The sequence below is a fragment of the Dasypus novemcinctus genome, chromosome 18, assembly GCF_030445035.2.
Source record: "Dasypus novemcinctus isolate mDasNov1 chromosome 18, mDasNov1.1.hap2, whole genome shotgun sequence".
NCBI classification, from domain to species: Eukaryota; Metazoa; Chordata; class Mammalia; order Cingulata; family Dasypodidae; genus Dasypus; species Dasypus novemcinctus.
Window position 1 is genome coordinate 68,886,212 of NC_080690.1, and position 16,369 is coordinate 68,902,580.

The 16,369-nt window shown below is 53.2% G+C and overlaps 1 protein-coding gene across 5 annotated transcripts in view; it reads right to left on the reverse strand.

Moving 5' to 3' along the window:
• Positions 1-1,517: 1,517 nt before the first annotated feature.
• Positions 1,518-16,369, reverse strand: part of LIG1 (DNA ligase 1) — a 62,278-nt gene continuing 47,426 nt past the window's right edge. For all 5 annotated transcript variants that reach the window (XM_058280505.2, XM_058280507.2, XM_058280504.2 and 2 more), the window contains exons 16-28: positions 16,030-16,129; positions 14,981-15,066; positions 14,118-14,233; positions 13,043-13,138; positions 11,120-11,230; positions 10,542-10,613; positions 8,092-8,236; positions 7,841-7,923; positions 6,304-6,456; positions 4,381-4,434; positions 3,492-3,635; positions 2,021-2,113; positions 1,518-1,893 (exon numbers count right to left, since the gene is read on the reverse strand). In XM_058280505.2, the coding sequence (XP_058136488.1) occupies positions 1,810-1,893; positions 2,021-2,113; positions 3,492-3,635; positions 4,381-4,434; positions 6,304-6,456; positions 7,841-7,923; positions 8,092-8,236; positions 10,542-10,613; positions 11,120-11,230; positions 13,043-13,138; positions 14,118-14,233; positions 14,981-15,066; positions 16,030-16,129 (1,337 nt within the window). In that variant the 3' untranslated portion in view covers positions 1,518-1,809. The remainder of the gene's footprint in view (positions 1,894-2,020; positions 2,114-3,491; positions 3,636-4,380; positions 4,435-6,303; positions 6,457-7,840; positions 7,924-8,091; positions 8,237-10,541; positions 10,614-11,119; positions 11,231-13,042; positions 13,139-14,117; positions 14,234-14,980; positions 15,067-16,029; positions 16,130-16,369) is intronic.

Below are 16,369 nucleotides of genomic sequence, written 5' to 3' on the forward strand. Positions count from 1 at the left end.
GTGGAGGCGTTTTCGGGACGAGGAGATGTCGTGGGTGGTGCTTCACGGACAATTACGGGACATTGTAGATCCCCCCAGGGCCCACTGGATGGAACGTGGGAGAGTGTGGGCTATGATGTGGACCATTGACTATGGGGTGCAGTGATGCTCAGATATGTACTTACCAGATGCAATGGATGTGTCACGATGATGGGAGAGAGTGTTGCTGTGGGGGGAGTGGGGGGTGGGGGCAGTGGGGTTGAATGGGACCTCATATTTTTTGAATGTAATTTTTAAAAATAAATAATTAAAAAAAAAAAAAAGGGTCAACTCAGACCAGCAGAATATCTCGGCTTCCATGTAATATCAGGAGTTAAAAATGCTTTTTGACCTTAAATAAAAGGGGGAAATGGAAAGGACAAATGAGTTTATATGGCAATGAGTCTCCAAAAAAGAGCGGGGAGGTCATCAGAGGGGTCACCCTTACGCACACCTCAGCAGAGTCCCAGAGACAGCTTAAGTGGACACAACCCCAGGTGCTGGTTCTTCTGAGGGCTACAGAGACCCACAGGTACTATGGTCATGGCAGATGCAGTTCAGTGCCATGTCAGTTGGCCCTACTTTGGAGTTTGTGTTCCTGAGTGTGATGGAGTTGGACTCAGATGTGATCTTTGTTCACAAGCTTCTCCTGTCACTTTTACTGGACCTGTGGTGGCCGCTGGGGTTTAGTATTTTCTCAGGGGACCTGAACCTCTGGACTGTCCATGTGATAGCCAGGCCTTGAGCCTCAAAAGACTTGCAACTCCTACCCTCTGGTTTATTGGACTTACCCCAGCCAGCTAAGAGGGAGGTGAAGAAGGCCAACCACCACACCAGGGAGCCAAGAGTGCCTACAACTGCAAACAGGAGAATTGCATCCATCACCCAAGTGGAATCTAAGCACCCTCTCAATACAGAGGTGGAGCAGACATAACCATCCCAGGGTCCACGGAATGGAAGAATAGAGTATGGATTAGAGTGGACTTACTGATATTCTATTCTGGAACTATTGTGATTAGTAATGGAAGTAAATGTAGCATTGAGATGGAGAAAGTGGCCATGGTAGCTGCTGAGGGTGGGGAGTGGGAAGAAGAGATGTGATGTGGGGGCATTTTCAGGACTGGGAGTTGTCCTGGGTGGTACTGCAGGGACAGTTACTGGACATTGTATGTCCTCCCATGGCCCACCGGGTGGACTGGGGGAGAGTGTAAACTATAATGTGGACCACTGACCATGTGGTGCAGTAGTACTCAGAGATGTATTCACCAAGTACAATGAAAGTCCCATGATGATGGAGGAGGTTGTTGTTATGGGAGGAATGGGGGGGTGTAAATGGGAACCTCATATTTTTTGAACATTAAAAAAAAAAAAAGAAATTTAAAAAAAAACCAAAAGCGATTATTGTACTCGTGTGCACATGCACACACACACACACGCTATAGATGTGTGACCTATTACAGTCGTCTCCCCCAGGGCTCAGCAGACTGTGACACATAGAAGACGTTCAATAATTATTTATTGAAAAATACAGTCCACGAATCTCAGACACCAATTTAAACCAACCCCCACCCCACCCCCATACACACCACACATTCTGCAACACCAGATATGGTGAACGGTAGAGGCAGCGCCCTGGTCCCTGCACCCCGACCCCAGAGTCCAGATATGGTGATTGATCGAGGCAGCACCCCTGGTGCCTGCACCCCGACCCCAGGGTCCAGACATGGTGAACGATAGAGGCAGCGCCCCTGGTCCCTGCACCCCGACTCCAGGGTCCAGAAGGGTGGGGCCTTAGTAGAAGCATTCCAGGTCGGACTCGGCGTCTGAGCCCTGCTGGTTCTGGATCTGACTTTGCTGCGTGTACAGGTAAGCCACCTGAGGGGAAAGAGTGGGAGGCAGGTCAGGAGCCCCCGCCCATACCTGCCCACCTGCACAGCACTCCAGGTCAGAGCCCACCACTCTGAGCAAGGGGCGGCAACCTGCCCCCTCCCGAGGGCCTCACCTGGGCACTGGAGGTGGCCTCCTCTGGCGTCTTGTCTTCACGGACACGAACAAACCGAGGGAAGCGAAGGGAGATCCCCTTCTCACTCTCCACCTGGCGGGAGAGGGGTGACAGCCACACGCTGCAGTCCAGCCCACAGTCCACCTGCTGTAGCCATTCCCTACGCAGTCTTTGCCTCCCTCCTTCACCCCTGGCCTCAGTTTCCTCATCCATATGGCAGAGATAAACAAAGGGTTCTTTTAAGGGTTAAATAAGTTAATAAGTATAAAGTGCTTGGAGCCATGCCTGGCACAGAACAAGCACTTAAGAAATGCCTACAGGGAGTGGATGTGGCTCAAGCAGCTGGGTGCCTCCTTCCTACAGGAGAGGTCCCGGGTTTAGTCCCCGGTGTCTCTTAAAAAACAACAAGAAAACAAATGAAAATACAACTCAGAGGTCGAGCGCTGGCTTCCCATATATGAGGTCCTGGTTGAATCCCAGGTCTCTGTACCTCAAAAAAAAAAAAAAACCCAAAAGAGTGCCTAGAGCTCTAGCTGTACTTTATGCCGTTATTTTGCGACCATTTGGGCTAAGAACAGCACAGGATCACAGGCCCAAGCGGGTTAAAATCCCAGCTCCCAACCCTTCGGAGCTGGGAGTCTCCAGACCAGTTACCTAGAGCTCTCTGGGGTTCGATTCTTCAACTGTGAAATGGGAGGCTTGTGGTACCTGTCTCAGCGCTTCGTGGGGATCAAAGAACGTGCTCGACATTAGCACTCAGTGAGCGCCTGCCCCCAACGCTCCCGTGCCAGGGGACCCTGACTCTCTCACCGGGGCATGAGTGACAAAAAAGCTCCTCTTAAGACAATTAGATAAAAAATATGAGTTGCCCTTTAAAAATGCAAGTCCACTTCCAATCAGAAAAGTTCCTGCTAGCTAGATTTTGAAGAACCAGAAGAAATCTCGGACCGAGTACATTTTATTTGAGATTTACTGTTCCTCTGGCAGAGAAAGACTACAGCTTTCCTCGTGCTGGTGAGACAGGTTAGGGTCTTCCCGAGTGTAGCTACATGCTTTACTTAGAAGCAAGGGCGGGACCACTGGTGACAGAGAGGTAAGTGAAGGCATAACGAAACGGCCGGTGTGAAAACTAAGTACTGAAATCGCAGCAGTCGATGGAAATGGCTCAGCAGGAAGAGCACTACACCTGGACCTGGACGAACAGTGTTTTCAAAAGTGATTTTCGAGCTGCAGGTTATGGGAATGGGAGTATTTTCATTTGTTTACTTTCTACTTCTGGAAAATTTGTTTTTAAGGTTTTTTACTCCATTACCTGACACCCAAATAAAAGCAAAGCTCTTCAGTTTTTTCGGAATCACCAGCCAGAGCAGCCGGATGTTTTCCACCTGCCCCCCCCCCACACACACACCTCCTCCAGAGTCTCCCTGAGGCCTCCTGCTGCCGGGAACTTGCAGCTTCCCCAGTCACTCACCAGGCCCCGGGCCGCAGGGTAGATGGGGGAGAGGGAGAGATCCGCACACTTCACCTCCCACACGGTGCTGGGCTCCAGCCAGTGGTCGGGGGCCACGGCACCGTCAGCCCGCACGTAGGGGCGCGGGCTGGGCAGCACCAGGGCCTGCAGGGGGCAGTGGGAACGGGGAGAAGAGAGGGTGTCAGGTCTCAAAGTCAAGGCCAAGGGATGGGGGGTCAGGAAGTGGGCAAAGAGGGCATAAATGGGAGGGGGGCTGAAGAGACACAGACAGCCCCTGAAGTAGAAAGCTGAGGGGAAGCAGGGAGAATGGAAAAAGAGAAGAAATGGAAGACACTCAAAGACTCAGGGAGAGGGCGACAGAGACCCAGAGAAGGAAGGACAGAGATCAGAAAGGGGGGGACAGAGACTCACAGGGGAACGACAAAAATCCAAAGCAGGGGAGACGACAGAGACCCACAGAGAAGGAGACAAAGACCCAGAAAGAGGGGGACAGAGATTCAGAGACACGGATATAGAACCACAGATTGGGGCAGAGGCCCGGTGGGACCCCAAGACCCCAGCGCCCAGGGCAGACTCCCTCCAAGTCGCCTTTGGACACATTATTCAGGCTTTCCTGGCACTTCCAGGGTGGACCCAGGGAACTCACCAGCACCCAGGGCAGCTCTGACGGCCCCTGGCACAGCCAAGGCACTGGGCTCATGGAGTTCGGGCTCCTGGTCCAGCATCACTGGCTACCAGCAGAGCTCCAAAGACAGTTCTGCTGCCCAGTGGTCACCTGTGTACACCCCAGCCCACCCCAGCACCAGGAGGACAGAGACCGAGAGCCCCACTGTCAGAGATGGAGAGACGGAGAGACGGCTGCATGGCCCCGGCAGCCACCACTGCTCACCTGGAGGCTCTGGTAATGCTCCTCCAGCTCCTCGTCACTGAAGCCGGTCCCGAGCTGTGGAGAGGGCATGGTAGGTGAGGGGCACGGCCCAGGACTCCTCCCTGCTCCAGCCATCTAAGCAACAGGCATGCACCTGTGGTTCCCAACCCCCTCCCCACCCCACTCAGTCTTCCAGATCAGACTGGAAACCAGAGAGGACAGGGCCGAGCACCCAGGCCAGGCCCTGGTGGGAAGGCACAAGACCCTGGACAGTGAGACCACTCTCAGTCATCTGACAGGTGTCCCATTAACCCACGCGCCACCTTTTGTCTCCCTGGCTCAGGGAGATGCCCCCTTTGTCTCCCAACATCCCACCTGCCATCACCCATCTTAATGCTGCCAGAAGCTTCCCAGTGCCTACTGTTAAGGGGCAAATTGTGTCCCCACAAAGGGGTTGAACCATTTGGAAAGAGGCTGAGAGGTGCTTAGTTACGATGAGGCCAAGCTGCATCAGGGTGGGCCCAACCCAGCACGGTCAAAGTCCCCAGAGGGAGAGGAAATCTGGGCAGACACAGCGACGAGCGCCAGAGAGGCAGCCATGGACGGAGGCAGCGCCTGAACTGTGCTGGCCACCGCGGAGCCTACAGGCTGTGCTGCGGAAGGACGGCCCCGATTTCAGACTTCCTGTCCCTAGGACTGAGACGATCAATTCCTGCAATTGAAGTCAACTGGTCTGTGGTACTTTGCTACAGCAGCCCTGGCAAACTAAGACGCCTACAGAAACGTAAAAGCTAAAACACAGTACACTCAACACTGGAGATCAGGGAGCAAGATGGACATCTTCACACTACAGAGAGGAAACGTCAGCTCAAAAGCCCTAGTAGTCGTGAGGACCTCATTTTACCATCTTTTGTCCCAGTAACGGCTTTTAAAAAGCCTATTCCAAATAATGTAAAACTGCGATAGAATTTGCGGCCAAAAATATTTGTAAATTAAAAGATCATTTTAATCACTGGTTACCTGGGTTAATATATGTCAAGCGCTAACATTATTCATAAGAACATAAGTTGGTAACAATCTAAGCATCCAATTACAGGGAACAGCTCAGGAAATCTGGGCACATCCATTTGAAAACTCTTAATGCAGACATTAAAAGTCATGTTTATCAAAGTTCTGAATGGCATGTAAAAACACTTAATAAATATTATTACCACATTACAGTTCCTAAGTGCATATAATAGCGTTTAAAATAAAGTACTTATAAAGCAAAAAAGCCAAAAAGGAAATTACATAGAGAAGGATCAAAACTTTGTAAAAATAGAAACAAAGACATTCCCTCAAACATTATTAACAGTTGTTTCTGGGCAGTGGGATTATGGGTAATATTTTTTTCTGTTTCTGTGGCAAAACCCTCACATGTCAGATACAACTACATGCACTGCTTTAAAATTTTTTTTTAAGAAACTAAACACTATATTTCTCAGGCTTCCTTGCAGAATGGAGCAGACCATGAGGCAAAGTTCTGACCAATCTGACTTAAGCAGAAGTTTTTCCTTGGGCCTTCCTTCTGCTGCTTGCAGCACACATGGTCATGAGGGCTGGAACTCCTGCAGGCACTGTTTAACAATGAGGCCATGAACACATGGGAAAAATGACTGTGGGGAGAGCTGCATGGCCCCTTCAAACATCTCATTAGATGAAAGAAAAATCCTTCTCTTACTTAAGTCACTATCTGCAGCTGAACTCAATTCCTAACTGACATAGCTTCCTTACAAATCTTTCTATACTAACCTATTTTTCTAGATTAAGCAAGAGTTACAGAATCAGAAATATAAAAGCCAGGCAAAAAAATAATCCTGCACAGGGAGGATATGAAGGCTCTCCCCAAAGTGTCCCCAGGCGTCTCCTTCCCTCCGGCTTGGGTGGCCGCCCTGGCCCCAGTACCTTGCATATGGCCTGCAGCTCCTCGCTCTCCTCGTCGTAGGAGGCCAGGAGGAAGCCCCCGTACCGGCCGGCCCGCTTGCCCCGGCCCAGGTAGGCACCAATCACCACGAGGTCCAGGGTGTCACCCACTCCGTCGAGGTAGTCCTTCTTCAGCTGGGAGGGGAGGGAAGGCAGGAGTGAGGTGGGAGCTCACTGCTGGAGGTTAGACTATGCCAAGACGGGGCCGGGGAGTCTGGGGACTTCCAGAAGGAGCACTGAGGAGACTGGACACGGAAAGGGACTCTAGGCTTACAGACTAGCGAATGGGAAAGAGACGACAAGAGACGGGCACAGCAGGCGGGACAGGGGTCAGCCGGGGAGACCTCGGGAGTCACCCTTGGTTCCTCTTCCCTCAGTATGAGACATGTTCACCTCACTCTGTTCACTCACTCACTCCACATGAGAACACCTGTCCATCGTTCCAGAAACATTCATTAAGTGCTGACTATGTTTCAGGCAGGAGCTCAGCACTGGGGATAAAGCAGGGAATATCTCCTAAGACAAAAACATTCTTACTCTCACAACTGCTCAGTGTCTAGTTGGAGAGACAGACCACAAACCACACACAGGCAGAGCCCATGAGCAGCACCTGCCCCTCACTGCTCTTTCCACTCAAGCCATCATCATCTCTTACACGTTTGCCCAGTTTCCTCCAACCTGTCCATCAACCACACAGTGGTGAGAGAGACATTTGCAAAATGACAATCAGCCCGTGGGACTTCCCTGCTCAAAACCTCCACTGGCTTCCCCAAACCACGAGAACAAAAGCCAGTCTTACTTGATTGTGGCCCCTGCGGTGCTCCATGATCTGGTGCTCTGACCTCCCCGCGTACCTCACTCGCTTTTGCGCCCTGCTCCAAGCACCCGCTCCGTGACCACACCGAGCTTGTTCCCACCACAGGGCCTTTGCGCTTGCTGGCCCCCCGCCCCGGACTCTGACCCAGCCAAACCCTGTGGTCAGGGTCTTGACCCAAATGTTGCCTCTGGGTAGGCTTTTCTCAATCACTCAAAGGACCCCCAGTCTCTCCCTGGCCCGAGCTCCCCTGCTTTTTCATTGTGCTTACTACTGCCTGACTTTATCTCGCTCCTGGTGGGCTTTTCTGTCTGCCTCACCCACCTCGGAAATAAGCTCAGGGAGACCAGAAGTCTCACCTGGCTTTCTCACCCAGGTATCTGCAGGGTTCAGGCTGGGCCTGGCTTGTAGTGAATTCACCAGCAAGGACTGCAGAGGGGAGAAGCGCGGAGGCAGGCTGCCACGGGAGGCAGGGTAGGTCTGAACGGGTTTTTTTTTTTTTTATTGATTTTGTAATAATATTACATTAAAAATATATATGTGAGGTCCCATTCAACCCCACCCCCCCATCCCCCCTCTCCCCCCCCCCCCCCCCAGCAACACTCGGAACGGGCTCTTGAATTGAAACGGAGTGAAAGGTGGAGGCCTGAAATTGACTGCCCAGTCAGGACAGAGTTCCAGACCCAGGGCTCTAGCGGGAATCACCTTGAGCCAGTTGTGCGACCTCTTGGCGATCTCGTAGGTAGCATTGACATCCAGGGTTTTCACCATCAGCCCCTCGCAGGAGTCTGAGGAAAAACGGGAACATGCCCTCAGCAAAGTGCCAGCTCACTAGGGCGGGAGCAGGAAGGACGGCACCCAAATCGCCTGGCCGGAAGGGCAGGCTGGGGCAGCTGGGCTCTGTGCAGGCCACAGGAAGGGCACGGACCTTGGCAGGAGAGGCGCAGCACCCTCACCTTTCACCGACTGCTCCAGGAAGTCGGCGATCTGCTCCATGTCCTTGGTGTCCAGGGAGGTAGCAAAGACAAACTCGCCCTCCGTCTCCACAAAGTTCTCCCGGAGCAGCTGCCGGCGCCGGGAAAGGGGCTCCCGCACCAGGGACTAAGAGGGGGTGGGTGGGAAGAGGATGCGACATCACTGTGGAAACAAGGAGGAGCCGCACAATGGGGCCCAGGGCGGAACAGAACCGTGCAGGCCCCAGACACAAGGGGCTCCTGGAAAGCCTTGGGAGGGCAGAGCCCTGCGAGGTGTCAGCAAGAAGGGCTGGAGGACGGTCAGTCCTGGGTCCTCAGGACACAGGGCAGAGACGCGGGGCAGGGGGCTTGCTGGAGTTGAAGTTCCTACCTTTCTACTCTCCCGTAATAATGACTATTTTTTTTTTTTAACAGTGGCTGAATAAAGGTCAAAAAGCTAATGACTATGAAGTTAAGAAACAAGTTTCTTAGAGGATTTTATATGTTAATCCAGAGGTTGTCAAACTTCTTCTGAAAGGTCAGATAGGGTAAAATCAGCCAGAGACCAGAGGTCAATGCAGGAGTGTGGCTGGGTGCCAATAAAACCTCATTTCCAGTAAGAGGCAGCAGGACAGATTTGGGCCCTGCTTTCTGACCCAGGTCTTAGGACCCTACTGCTCACTTACACTGTAAAATGAACTCACGGGTCTTGCAGAAATGAACCTCCTTTCTACATTTGCCTATATACAATATAAAACCTCAATCAAGTTCTAGGGATGCAGGCTTGGCCCAGTGGTTAGGGCGTCTGTCTACCACATAGGAGGTCTGCAGTTCAAATCCCGGGCCTCCTTGACCCGTGTGGAGCTGGCCCATGCACAGTGCTGATGGGTGCAGAGTGTTGTGCCATGCAGGGGCGTCCCCTGCATAGGGGAGCCCCATGCGCAAGGAGTGCGCCCCATAAGGAGAGCCAGCGCGAAAGAAAGTACAGCCTGCCCAGGAATGGTGCCCACACATGGAGAGCTGACACAACAAGATGATGCAACAAAAAGAAATACAGATTCCTGTGCTGCTGACAACAGCAGACAAAGAAGAATATGCAACAAATAGACACAGAGAACAGACAACTGGGGTGGGGGGGGAAGGGGAGAGAAATAAAACAAAAACAAAAACAAAAACAAAAAACAAGTTCTATACAGGGGAAAAAAAAAACAAAACCCATGAACAAAGTTTAAAGGCAAACACCAAACTAGGAACTTCTAAAATGACACAGTGGCACCAGCAGAGCAGGGACCATAAAAAAACCAGAGGGGCGGGGAGAAAAGCACCAGATATTCGAAACTTAGGAAATCGTTTCATCCCTGATACCCACGCCCCACCCCACACTCCAAGTAACTATCGTGGAGAAAATACCAGAATGCTATTGGTCTTCCTACAGCTATGCGGTCAGTGGCTAGTTTTCAAGTGCAAGTTACAAGGCACCTTTTCTGGCAAAGGCTCCTCGGCCTGATGGAAAAGGGGCTCTTTCAGGGCAGCAAGACGTTAATGAGAACCCACCAGACAAGTAAGCAAAGGACCCGAAAGGGCAAGTCAGAGACCAAACGCAAAGAACAACACACCTGAAAGCGCTGTACTACATTAGGAGATGAATAAAGTACAAATAATCATGAGATCATTTCCAGGTTGTCAAGGATCACCCAGGATGAGGACGACAGTGCAGCTACTACTGAATGCCTCCCACGTGCTGGCCACTGGGCTCTGTGCTGGCCCATATCCCACTTTTGACCTCCACTGTAATAGGGCAGGCGCTATTGCTAGCTCTATGGTATGAATGAGGAAACCGAGACACAGAGATGTCGGTCATTTGTCTATGCCACACAGCCAGTAAGAAAGAGCCAGGACGGAAAAGTGGGCAGCCTGTCTCCAGATTCTTCTTTTTGGTCTCAGGAACCATTTAAAGTCTTAAAAAATTACCGAGGACTCCAAAGAGGTTGGTTTATATGGGTTACAGCTCTTGCTATTTACCATATTAGAAATTAAAACAGGAATTTTAGAAATAATCACCCATTTAAAAATAATGACATCCATTATATGTTAACCCAAATAACTTATTTTTATGAAACATTTTAAAGGTAGTGAGGACATTCTTGCACATGTGTGTCAGCTACTTCACGCCTGGCTTCACAGCACCTGACTTCTCGTCTCTGCTTCTGTATGCAGACTGCTGTGCTATGCTGCTTCAAGTGCACAAAGGAATCCTGCCTCACTCAGTACGGGGCTGGAAAAAGGAGGGCCTTGCGGATTCCCTTGAAAGGGACTCAGCGACCCTCAGGATCCTTGGAGCACACCTGGAGAACCACCACCCACGTGTGGCCTCCCAGCTCACCCTGACCAGCTGGCTCCAACACCTGCCCCCTCCAGCCCTCAGCCTCCCTGAGCACCGGCCTGGAACTCACCTCGCCGTTGAGGTAGATGAGGTCGAAGGCGTACAAACACACCTGCACTTGGATCTCTGATGCGTCCACCTCCTGAGTTGGGGCGGAATGGAAATCAGAAGTGGGGGAGGTGGGCAGGGCCCTGGTGAGGTCCCTTACTGCGCAGAGGCAGACGCTGCAGTCACCTGCAACTCACTGCTGTCCCCCCAGCTAACAACTGTGCACCTGCGAGGGCAGCCAAGCTGCTGGCCCTCGTGCTGGATGACAGCTCTTGGTGGCTAATCCTGACAACCTCACTCCCCTGTGCCAGAGATTTGTGTTCACAGCCTCCCTTGCAGCTACTGGCAGTCACTGACACATTTCTGGCCAAGGAGACATACAGGGGAAGTCTGCTGGGGTGCAGGTTGCAGACGTTCCTCTCAGTGAAAAGACAGATGCAGCTAGGAAGCCCTCCCCATTTCCCACTAGGGATGCTGAGGAGAGAAGGTGGCGCTGGGGCTGCGGCAGCAAAGGGCTGAGAGACCTGCATCCCCCTGACGCTCAGCCTGTCTGGGGGCTGGGCAGGACCCAGGCTGAGAGTGTGGGGGCACTCGGGGTACCTTGCGTTTGCGGGTGGTGAGCACTTGGAACGGCTGGATCTGCTTCTTTTCTCGGTCCCAAGCAACAGCTTCGGTGTCCAAGATGAAAGACTTGACTGACGGGAGCTTTATCTGGAAGGTGAAGGGGAGATCAGGGCTGCTGTGAGGGAGATGAGCCAGGAGACAGACCCCTGATGACCTGCCACCAACCTCAAAGGGAAGCAATGAACACAAATCCTCTTCTTGTTCCACTGAGGGGGAAAAAACTAACTTTTCTGAGGACTTAGTCCCACAAGCTGGAAACCAGATGCATCATCTTCCCCACATTCAATCTCCTAGTGAACTGGTTGATTTTACGTCCAAAATCCCTCTACGTTGCCCCCTTTTACCACCTCACTGTGCCCACCCTTGCCTGAGCCACCCTGTCCTACTGGCCTCCTACCCTGGGCAGACACCCTCAACCCGCTCTCCTCAGGCACCCAGGGGGATGTTGCCACACCCGCACCCCTGCTACCATCCATTCTGCAGCCCCCAAAGCTGTGGGGACCCTCCCTTGCCCCCCTCCCACCACCGAGCCTTTGCACACGCTGCTCCTCTGGGAAGCGCCCCTCCCTGTCCCTCTCCTTTGCTGTCCTCCGCCTGCCCTGGGAAGCCTCCCTAAAGGAGTGCCGTGATCCACTCCGGGGGCAGCAATCTTATTGTATCCTGGAGCCGAGCGCCATGACAGCCCTGCTTCCTCCCGGGCTCCAAGCCTCAGCCACGTTTTGCTTCCTCTACAGGCTCAGAGAATGTTGGTCCTCTTTTTCAGAGCCGCAACAAAATGTACACAGCTGACTGCAGGATTCCCTGCAGGATTCGTCTGCCTGCCCCCCTGGACCCTGGGCTGGGGAGAGTGGAGGCCGTGTCTGCCTGTGACATCCCACAGCCCCCAGCACAGGGGCCCAGAGCAGACACCCAGTGAATACATGCTGAATGAGTGAATGGAGGAGAGAGTGTAAGAGGCCAGATCCAGAAGACTACATACTGTATGATGCCGCCTAAATGAAGCTCTAGAACAGGCAAAACCAACCCGTGGGGACAGACAGCAGAGGAGCGGCTGCCTCGGGCAGGTGGAGGGTGGGGGCAGGGGAGAGGGCCTTGCCTGCCAAGAGGCATAAGGCAATGTTTTAGGGTGATGGAAACAAGGTAGCATTTTCTATCATTTGGGGTAATGGTTACACTGATGTACAAATTCATCAAAACTCACCAAACCATATACTGTAGGTTTAAAGTCAGAATGTTTTATTTAAGTTGCATCTTAATACTGTTGATGAGTAAAGTGGCACTTGGCTCTTACAGGAGTTCCACTGTGCTGACCTGTACTGTCAGTCTTGCCACCACGTCTCTGAGGGCAGGGCTCGGAAACCTCCACTCCTGAGGTCCCATGAATTTCCTCAGTCCTGAGAAGAACTCCTTAACTACCCAGACACCCTGCTCATGCCCCTGGGTACAGGGAAGCCCCCAGCTCCAGGGCCCATGCTGTCCCGGCTGTTACAACTTTTGGGCTCACATTTCTGAGACTTGGGGCAGATCTGCAGGCTGGCTCCCGTGACACTCAGCCCCCTGCAGAGGCTGACAACAGAGCCTGGCTTTCCCGGCCTCACCTGCTCTGGGTGACCACAGGACCCTGTGCTGGACAGTGAGCCCAAGCTGGAGTCCACGGGGGGTGGTGGGAGGGATCTGGGAAAGTACTGGCTTCCCTCATTGGGGCCCAGAAGACCAGTGCTGCACGGCTACGCCAGACTGGGGCTGTATACCTCCAGGATGCTTTGATAAACGTTAACATTTGTTGTGTGTGGTCAAATGCATTCTGATCTCTCTTCGACAAATCCCCCACTGCGTCAAGTTGGCCTGAATGGGCCTCAGTTGTTTGTAGCCATCAGACTGGCAGCAGCAGACACCCACCTTGGGGATGCGGCTGATGATGTCAGGGTACTTTCCAGTATTGTCTTCCTGATTTCTGCTGAAGATCTTCACCTCCCCACTTTCCAGAACGTGGATCTGCAGTGGTGGAGGAAGGGGAAAGGAAATCAGAGCTGAGTCCACCCCAAGGGGCCCTTCTCTTCTCCTGCCCACCCTCACTGGCAGGTTTCAAAGCTCTGGAGGACTGGTGTAGAGCCCTGAGGGAATCATCTCCTCAGCATTCCCATCGTTTGTGGAAACACCTCCAGTTCTGTCTCTGTCACCCCCAGCCCCTACTTCCCTTCCTCCTGCAAGCGTCTTGCTTTGTGCATATATTGACCTGTCAAATGTTATTATGCCATAGTAGTACTCTAGTTTTTACTGCTACTTCACTTACTTTCTTATTTTAATACTTTGGACACAATCCTTCATCAAAATGACATATATGTCATCGTATGTGTGTATTTTTATCTCAAGAAGATTTTTTTCTTTTAAAATTACAATCATTGTTTTAAATTCTTTTATTTCTCTCTCACTAAATTTTCAAGACCCTTCCCTGACAATGAGTGTCCTAGACTCTGCTGCTCCCAGCCGCAGCAAAGCCTGCACAGGTGCCTGCCCTCAGGCTCTGCTTACCCATTTCCTCGCCAACACCACCCAGACAGCCCAGCTCCCCACTGGGCCCAGAGAGCTGCGAGGAGCATCCTGCCAGGCCGGACAGAACGCCTGCAGCGCTGCGTCATGGGACACGCTTACCTAGTGGCACTAAGGGCTACCCGAGCACTTCCCTGCCCGGCCATTTCCATGAACACTCCACCAACAGTGCACAAGTGGAGCCAACGTTTCCTGAGCTCCCACCACTGTGGGTCAGGAATTTGACGACTTTTTCTTCAGACAAGCCAGTGAGGTGGCTATGATCACAGCCACGGCCTAAAGTGGAAACTCCCCCCAGGAGCGACCTGCGAGGCCGAACGGGCAGCACGTGGCAGAGTCGGCCTTGAACCTGGGTCTCAGGACCCCTGCATCTCTGGTCTTTGGCCCTTTCCTTTCTGCTGACAGGACGCGTCCTGCCCCATACCTGTGCCCTCTGCCCATCGTATTTGTACTCGCAGGTGAAAGCTGCCTCCTCAAAGCGTTTCAGGATCTCGCTGACTTCCCGGGTGGGATGGGCCAGCATTGGCTTCAGGGGTACCCCTGGGGGGGAGGAGAGAGCAAGTCAGGGCGGCAAAGGGAAGGCAGTAAGTTAGGGAGAGGGGGTATGGCCGAGACTGGGGACTGCACCCCAGGCTCACTCTTCTCTTTGTCACAAAGCGAGCGTCTGAGAAGGGACACTCGGCCACCCAGCCTGGACTCCATGCCCTGACTCCCTCAAGCGTGATCAGAGGCCCACAGAAGGGCACATGTGGCCTCTGGGTCACTTCCTTACAAGGAATCTGGTGGTCTCCCCTTTTCTCTCTCCCTCTTTCCACAACCTAGCACAGATGTGACCATACACATTGGGGTGACAACCTCAGAGATGGCAGGGACACAGAAAAAGAGACCTGGGTCCCTGGTGGCCCTCTGAGCACAGCCACTAACCTTCTCAGCCCACCTGCCTTGCTCTGGACTCTTCTGTGAGAGAAAGAAACCATACCCTGCCTGGCACCCCACCTTTGGGCTATCTTGATTTCTAGCAGCCTCACCTATCCCCTATCTAACACAAATGGAGAAACTCCAAGGAGAAGTAAAATGGGTTTTAGCACCAGGGAAGAGGATTTGCTTTTGCTGGGGAGAGAAGAGGGGGTCTAATAGCTGGTTCCCTTGCAACTGCCCTGGAGAGGAGAGGACAAGGCCGGGAGGAAGAGGTGCAGGCAAAGGGCTGGGGGGCTTGCAGGAGGAGGCAGCCCCAGCTCCCCAAGGCACAGGAGCTGGCTCTGTGGGGGGTCCGCAGAGGGCTCGTACCTGGGCTCAGTCTGCAGTGCTTCGGGAGATGTTCCAGGCCGTGCTCCAGCAACACGGGGACAATCCGGTCCAGGTCGGGCACCTCGCTGGGGCGGAGGGAGAACCAGGTGGGGTGTCTTTCCAGACCTCGGGCAGCCTGGAAACTGTTCTCTGGCTGCGAGTTCCATGTGCCCAGAAGCCTGGGTTCCCGAGGCCTCTGCCCGTCTCTGCCACCACGTTCCTGGTCTAGTTTGCTTCTGCCTGTCCCCCACTCCTCCTATCACCCTGTCTCTGACGTGGTCACTACACACCCCTCTGTTTCTAACTCTGCGCCTGTCACCATTCCTTACCTGCCACCACTAGACCACTAGTTCCACCGACATGTGACACAGCAGAATCATTTGAAAACATCTACAGAAAAATTTTTTTTCAAGGCCACACTTCCAAAGATTCTGATTTAATTGGGATGGGGCCGGGATCACTACGATTTGGATTCCAAAGCACAGGCGAGGTTGAGCCCACTCTCCTGGACAGAAGCTCTGAGCAGCTTGCTCACCGCTGTCCGCCAGCCCCCGGCGTAGCCCTGGCGGCACAGAGCGGTGCAGGGAGCACCTGTGGAGCTGCCCGTGGCCCCCTGAGGCAGTCTCCACCCCACCCTCACTGCCCTCTTCTGCCTCCAGCCGCTGTCCCTGCATGGGGCCTCCCTAAAGCCCTCGCCATCGCCTCATGGACTTCCTCTCTGTGGCTATCACGACCCCTTGCTCTGCAAGTCACCACCACCACTCCCTGGGCTGCTCACAGCCTTCCCACACACCTGGTCCCATCTGCGGCTCTGAAACCTCTTGATGCCGCTGCCCTCACCAGCTGCCAGCATCTCTTTGCTTCTCCCTGTCCCTGCGTCACTGATACTTCACCAACTGCCAATTTCCCAATCTGTCCCCAGCCTGGGGCCCACCAGCAAGCTCGCCTAGCTCCCCTCCCTTCTCCACCCCCAGCCCATCCTGCTCCTGCTCACAGCACTCCCACACCGCCCTTCACCCTCCCCTCCCCTCAGCCGTCATCAGACTCACCAGAAGGTCTGCTTCAGGATCATGCCTCGCTCCTCCAGCCACGTTTTCTTGGCCTCTGCTGTCTTGTCCTTCCCAGCATCCACCACGGCTGGGGGGATTTCTAAGAAAAGGTCCACCAGAAGGTTGAGAAGGGCCCAATCTCCCCCCTTGGCCACCCCAGGGCCCAGAGGGGATGCTCCGTTGTATGTAAAAAAAAAATAATGAGATTGTCGAGGAGGTTTACAATGAGAAGGGGGAAGACAGAGGCTTCAGAGGAGAGTAGGGCTCCAGCAAAGGAAGGAGGAATGCCTGGGGGCAGGGGGATGGATCACCTGGATGCAGGGGGGAGGACCGCCTGGGG